Here is a 7,738-nt window from a genome sequence, read left to right on the forward strand (position 1 = left end):
AAAGAATATGTGTAAATATAGTTTATATTTAATAAAATAATATTCTAGTGGTATAAAAGGGCTCTTAGTAATTAACTTGGTGCAATGTACTTTTCCTTTGATACCATTTGCTATGACTTTGAATTTCAATTTTTTTCTCCTGTTATCATGCCCAAATCTCGTGATTTTTATAGCCCCAAACATAAAAATGGCATTGGTGATGGTTTTGCACCTTTCCCTTAATACCATTTGCTATGACCTTGAATTTCATTTTTTCACTCCTGCTATCATGCCCAAATCTCGTGATTTTTATAGCCCCAACCATAAAAATGGCATTGGTGATGTGGTTGTGCTATCAAGAGCTTTAATGTTACCCTTTCACCTCTTTCTTCACTCAATTCTGCTTGTGATGACACTACCACCACCATCACTAATTCGCATCACCCATTAACAATAATTGGTAGTAATAATAGTGAATCAATGAGTGAAACTAACCAACTTGACCTGAATCAAAAGTTGAAAGAGAAGAGAACAGGTGGATATGATAATAATGATGATGTGAATCCTAATTTCATTCATCATGCATCATCATCATCATCCACAGGTGCAAGTATGAGTGATCATGCACAAAAGCGATGCTAAAACCCCATCAAGTTGAACATGCATGTCCAACGAAGGAGAATCTGATTTGGACACAACAAAATCTCAAAAGGTATGATAATAATTTTCTCTTTAAAACAATTGATAGGTCTTCTGTTTATGAAAAATTCTTTTAGAAAGTAGTGTTGAAGCCACAAGAAGGAATAGGAAGAGGAATAAGAATAGTTAATCACAATGATAACAATAACAATGAACTGATTAGAAACAACATCAATCAGCAGCACCATCAGCACGATGATCTAGATAATAATAATCAAAAGAAGGTAATTGACGATGTTGTTGTTAATGATGGTGAGTATGGAAGAATCCAGAGCCTTCCTTACAAGAAAAATAGGCCGTACATGTGTTCAAAGTGTATGGCGGTATTCGAAACACTACAAAAGTTTGCGACTCGTATAAGTTCTCACTACAAGAATAAGAGTAAGGCTGAGAGAATGAAGAGATAAATGGCCAAAATGATGTGTAGAAGCAAAAAAATGGCCGTCCTTAAACATCAGTAATAACATATCAAGATTTTTGGAGGAAGAGGAGGATCTGCTTTGCAGGTGAACATGGAAGATCAAGCCTATCATAATAATAATTATGATGCTCCTCTAGGTTTTGATGTTTGTTTTCGCATTGACAAGATCAAGACGGAGCCTTTTCTATAGATATTATCATGTTATGTTCTTCATTTCCTGTTTGCTATTTGAATTCACAGGTTCATTAGTGTTTAGTTATGGGTTCTAATTGTCATGGTTATGGAGTTATAAATATGTATTATTAATTATGTTTTATTTTGTTGAGTTGTGTGGTTTTAGTGATATTATACATGTATTTGGACATTGATCTTTTATATGAATTATTTTGTTGTGGGTGTGTGCTACTTTATCGTGGATTCGAGCTATGTTTATATGAATGATTAGAATGATAATGATGATACTAATTTTGTTCTTCTGTAACTCTTTAATGGTAAAAATATTGATAGTAGTTTACAGGCTAATAAATGATAATAAATATTGTTATCTCATTAAATTCTCGGTCTTCTTAAAATATTTATTACCATTTATTAGCCTGTAAACTACTATCAATATTTTTACCATTAAAAAGTTATCCAAGAACAAAATCATTATCATTATTATTATTCTAATCATTCATATAAACATAGCTCGAATCCACAATTTAGTAGCACACACCCACAACAAAATAATTCATATAAAAGATCAATGTCCAAATACATACATAACATCACTAAAACTACACAATTCAACAAAATATAACATAATTAATAATACAGATAAATAACTCCATAACCATGACAATTAAAACCCATAACTAAACACTAATGAACCTGTGAATTCAAATAGCAAATAGGAACTGAAGAACATAACCTAATAACATCTATAGGAAAGGCTCCATCTTGATCTTGCCAATGCTAAAACAAACATCAAAATCAGGAGGAGCATCATAATTATTATTATGAAGGGCTTGACCTTCCACATTCACCTACAAACCAGATCCTTCTCCTCCTCTAAAATTTTTGATATGTTGTTGCTGATGTTCAAGTATGGCTGTTTTTTTGCTTCTACGCATCATTTTGGCCATTTGTCTCTTCATTCTCTCAACCTTACTCTTAAGCTTGTAGTGAGAACTTATATGAGCCGTAAATTTTTGTGATGTTTCAAACACTACCATACACTTTGAACATGTGTACGGCCTATTTTTCTTGTAAGGAAGGCTTTGGATTCTTCCATTCTCACCATCGTTAACAACAACATCATCAATTACTTTCTTTTGATTATTATTATCTGGATCATCGTGGTGATGGTGTTGCTGATTGATATTGTTTCTAATTGGTCCTTTGTTACTATTATCATTGTGATTAATTATTCTTATTCCTCTTCTCACTCCTCCTTATGGCTTCAACACTACTTTCTCAAAAAAATTTTCATAAACACTAGACTCATCAATTGTTTTAAAGAGAAAATCATTATCATACATTTTGAGATTTTTTTGTGTCCAAATTAGACTCTCCTTCGTTGGACATGCATGTTCAACTTGATGAATTTTTAGCATCTCTTTTGCTGCATGATCACTCATACTTTTACCTTTGGATGATGATGATGATGCATGATGAATGAAATTGGAATTCACATCATCATCATTATTATATCCACGTGTTCTCTTTTCTTTCAACTTTTGATTCATGTCAAGTTGGTTAATTCCACTCATTGGTTCACTCTTATTACTACCAATGATTGCTAACGGGTGATACGAATCACTGTAATGATGGTCACTACTAGAAAATTAGTTATTAAAGACGGATATTTTCGACAGATTTTATCCCATGAAAATAAAGACAGAATTTGCGAAAAAAAATTTTTTCGGAAACCAAAAAAATAAATTAGCATAAATTATATACGAAAAAAAAAATTCGTCAATAATTTTGTCCGAAAAAAGTATTTTCTTTCCGTGAAAAATGGTTATCAACAAAAAATCCGTCTATAATTAAATAGACGAAAACGCTGCATTTTATTAAATTATTATAGACAAAAAAATCTTTTTATAATTTAAAATTTTGGGTCCAAAATAGAGTTAAACCTAATACTCTACCCCTTTCCTCTCGAGCTTCACAGGCAAACGAGCTCCACACTCCATTCACACTGGAACCTTTCTCCTCAGCGCCTTCATCCACGTATTCTTCATCTGAATTACCATCGTCAACACCTTTGGGACTTCATCACTCTCGTCTTGCACAAAAGTAATTTTCTTCATCCGAATCATCTGTGTTCTACTATATTTTCTTCCAGTTTTTGATACAATGGAATTCCATTATTACAATGTAATTTTCATGTCGTGTTAGTTTAATTGGTGCTTGATTTCATTTCTGATTTGGGATTAAGCTAGCGTTTGCCTTTGCTTTTGTGATTTTTTTGGTTGCTGTGATGAATTTTTTATTTAATCAAAGCATTTGGAATGATGCACATAAGCTGTTTGATGAAAAGCCTCAGAAACAAGATGGGTCATTCCAAGTTCTTTTGGAGTTGCTCCCGTAAAATATAATGTTCTTTGGGGGATTATGTTTGGATATAACTAATTATTCAATAATAGCATATTTGATTCACAACATTTTCCGTTGGTATCGTGCGTGTCCACTTTTGGGTAAGGGCTGCAATCATGGTTTTAACATGTCAATAAAATCATAAATGGAATCCATAGCAGGCATGTCCCCATCAACCATGCTCACAGCTTCATGTTCATATTTCCAAAATCTATCTGAATGAGCGAACATGTGCTTCAAATTATCCTATTGTATCACTAAGGACCTCAAGGAAAGGAAATTAGTGACAAATCTAGTAATTTTTGGTCTGATTAGTTCTTTTCCACCAGTGAATTTTCTCATTATATTAAGAATCCATGCATGTCTATAAATATACTGTGTGATGGTCTTTGCCTCCTCCAGGACTGTATTTACCCAATTTTGTGTACCAATATCCTCTAACATCTTACCAATACAATAATAATACATTATCTAGTGTATATGTATATAGGACTTTCCCTGGATATGTTATGACTTAAGAGATTGGAAAGCTATTCTTTATATATAAAACTTAGTTTTTGTCAGATTTTATCTTTAATCAAAATTTTCTATTCACTACCGGTGTGGAAACTTATGGGTGTTGCCATGGTCATAGTTTATTCTTTTTAATTTACGCTGGTGGTAGTTATGCATCATTTATAGTGAGTTGTTTATATATTTTGAATTCAGAGGTCTGGATCAGAAAAACTTTAAATAAGTACTGTTGGTATCTCTGTTTTCATTAAAATTTTTCCTGTTTTCTTTTTTGGTTAATCGATGAAAGGAACGACTACATGGAGTGTTAATCATCAGCTATATATAAATCACTATTCCTTCATTCCCTTTTGGATTAATTATAATTATCTGGTGATTAATTATTATTATTATTATTATTATTATTATTATTATTATTATTATTATTATTTCCACTTTTTCCTTTTCAGTTTATTCCTTTGCAGTTTTCTCTTTCTTCTTAGACTTGGAGGAAAGGAGGCAATTAATTATATAAGTGGAACTATGCACAATTAAAGTTAAACATTAGGTGTGTGAGTGCTGAAAATGGATTATGCACATTTTTATAAGTGGAACTATGCACAATTATAAGTGGAACTATGCCCCATGTCTGAAGTTTGATCCTATTGATTGCAGATAGGGACTCAAAAATGGCAATCCAAGAGCTTGAGCTTCCAAATCAAAGGTAAAATATAATTGTTAATATTAGTAATTTAGTATCAATGAATAACCAGATTTCTTCTTCATCATAATTGAGTGGTTCCTATAGAAATACTGCTTATTAGTTATTACACATTGATTTGGAGTTAGCTTTAGGAAAGTCATTTTGAAATTATTGGTGGGGCGTAAAGATAAAGATTGAGAATCTATCCATTACTATACATACAAATATTTCCAGCTATAAAAATCTTGTCTTATAGTGAGAACTGCTTAAGAAAAAAGAAAGATACAAATCTAATAATCAATAAGGATGAGATAATGTCGGCTATTGGCTAGTATTCTGCTTTAGCAGGATCCAAATAAATAATGACCAAATAAGTTAAAGCAACAAGAATTACATCTTAACTAACAGATATAGCTTTTGGTTTAGTGGTAAGATCAATCCAATGAAACAAAATGAGATGTTATAATCTATAATCTAAGGAAGAAAGAATATGAAAGATTACCAAGAAAATCAATCATGAGTCTGCCATCGGAAGCCCGGCAGCTGGTTTTTAGAAGAAAGTAACTCCAAAAGGAGCAGACTGTGCGGGAAAAGCTGCATAGAAACCACCAGTATCTGAGTTTGAATCATTAGGTGTGTGAGTGCTGAAAATTGATTATATACTAAAAATTTATATAAGTGGAGCTATGCATTTATAAAGATTTTTTGTTAGACTTGATTACAAAAATAGGTTGTTTATTTAATATTTCTCAATTTCTATATTATATCCTATAATAAGAGAAAAAAATTATAGGAACTAAATTTTAGTTAATTTTAATATTTAAGTTTTTAGAATTTAAAATTAAATATTTATGATTTAGAATTTAAAATTTAAAATAAATAAAATAATTTAAAAAATTGAGTGATATTATCTTAAAAAAATAATTACTTAATATTACTCATAAAAGAATTATAATTACACAAATAAAAAAAATAATTCATTTGTCATTTAGTTTTACTCTTACGGATTGAACTACATGATCACTTAAAAGAGTAGCACGCAATACAATGTACTCCACTATACTACTAGTATTAATCTTGATGAATGCTACTATGAATTTCTGATTTTAATACCTATCAATTTCAATTCAATACATACATTCAATACAATTAAATAAAATCTGTGCGTGAAATGTACATGCAATATAAGTTTGGGTTTCGGGTTGATATAATGTGCGATTTTATGAAGTGAAAAGTGAGTCACTGAATCTTCTTCTTGGTTGTGAATAATTTTACCTGCAAGAATCCCTTGCGGTATGTTGCATTTCGCTTATGTTTGTGTGTGTGTGTTTCTTTATATGATCATAATTTCTTTTCTGTCATCACGTGTATGATCTATGCAACAATTTTATTTTGAAAAACAAAATCTTTTGTATGTGTACTAGTTTACACTGGAGTTGTACTCTCCATATTTTCAAATATTCACTTCAATTCATCCAGGGAACGTGAAATCAACTTCTAGAGATGAGGATGAAGTTTTAAGCCAGATTCTTGGTTCTGGTAGAGAGGAAAAAGCTCCCAGCAGTCAAAAATCAATTTGCACTGCATCATCTTCAAGTTATAAGCCTGATATACTGGGCATTGATGACAGCGACATACAACAATTTGTCTCAAATGATAAGCCTGATATTCTGGGCATTGATGTTGGATCCACCACTCCTGATGAGTTACGTCAGCAAGCTTTGGAGGAAAAAAGGAAGTACAAAATTCTGAAAGGAGATGGGAAATCTGAGGAGGCCTTGAGATCTTTTACGAGAGGAAAGGAACTTGAGGGGCAGGCTGATTCTTTGGAAATTCATTTAAGGAAGAACCGTAAGAAGATAACGAAGATGTTATCTTCTGGAAACTTGTCTGACATGCATAACAAAGGTAGTCCAAAAGAGGTTGGCAGTAAAACAAAGTCACTTCCTCATCCGGGTAAAGAAAAGGATGATCTTATGTCTGAACTTAGAGAGCTGGGTTGGTCTGATATGGATCTACATTGTGAAGATAGAAAGCCAGCAAGCTTGAGTTTGGAGGGTGAATTATCATCAATCATTGGAAAAGTTCGTCCGAAGACTGGTGAAGAAAAGGGCAGCAGAATTGACAAGACTGAGGTTGTTGCTTTGAAAAGAAAGGATCTTACATTGAAGCGTGAGGGTAGGCTTGCAGAGGCCAAAGAGGAATTAAAAGAGCTAAAATTCTTGAAAAGAAGCTGGAAGAACAGGAACTCCTAGCTGAAGTTGAAGATTCTGATGATGAACTATCAGCACTTCCTGATGAGCTATCAGCTATATTCTGATGATGAACTATAGCTGATAGTTTTAGTATGGTTGAACAATATACTAGGAATTATAGTTGATGATCAATACACTTTGTTTATGTTTTGAATTATATTGACTTGCTTGTTTATAGTACTTTTCTTTTAGTTTGACAATACGATAAATTTCTTTATCTTTTGAAATATTATAAATATTCGAATACAAATTAGATAAAAATTTGTATTAAATTTATATTTATTTTATATGAAAAAAGTTTATTTTGCAATAGAAAAATCTAAAAAAAATTCTATTTTACCATACTAATGGATTTACAGACGGATTTTCTGTCAGTATTCAGAGTTTGAGATGATTTTCCAAAGTTCTAATTACAGACGGAAAATCTGTTGCCAATTACCGATAAAAAATCCGTCGAAGAATCTGTCTCTAATTACCGACAAAAAATCCATCGGAAAATCTGTCTTTAATTACCGACGGAAAATCTGTCTTTAATTACAGATGGAAAATCTGTCGAAAAATGTCTCTAATTATCGACGAAAAATCCGTCGAAAAGTTCGACGTTTCAGG

The 7,738-nt window shown here is 31.8% G+C and overlaps 1 protein-coding gene across 1 annotated transcript; it reads left to right on the forward strand.

Moving 5' to 3' along the window:
• Positions 1-643: 643 nt before the first annotated feature.
• Positions 644-7,390, forward strand: LOC112770319 (uncharacterized). Its single transcript, XM_025814695.2, has 4 exons — positions 644-691; positions 756-1,001; positions 4,847-4,895; positions 6,354-7,390. Exons 1-4 carry the CDS (start codon positions 644-646, stop codon positions 7,127-7,129), a joined length of 1,119 nt encoding a protein of 372 aa, XP_025670480.1. The 3' UTR covers positions 7,130-7,390.
• Positions 7,391-7,738: the final 348 nt, after the last annotated feature.

The sequence above is a fragment of the Arachis hypogaea genome, chromosome 18 (genome assembly GCF_003086295.3).
Source record: "Arachis hypogaea cultivar Tifrunner chromosome 18, arahy.Tifrunner.gnm2.J5K5, whole genome shotgun sequence".
Classification (NCBI taxonomy): Eukaryota; Viridiplantae; Streptophyta; class Magnoliopsida; order Fabales; family Fabaceae; genus Arachis; species Arachis hypogaea.

Coding starts and splice junctions, on each gene's coding strand:
- LOC112770319 (XM_025814695.2), top strand. CDS start 644: ATGTCCAACGAAGGAGAATCTGATTTGGACACAACAAAATCTCAAAAG. Junction 692..755: donor ACACAACAAAATCTCAAAAG/GTATGATAATAA, acceptor AAATTCTTTTAG/AAAGTAGTGTTGAAGCCACA. Junction 1,002..4,846: donor TGTGTTCAAAGTGTATGGCG/GTATTCGAAACA, acceptor TATTGATTGCAG/ATAGGGACTCAAAAATGGCA.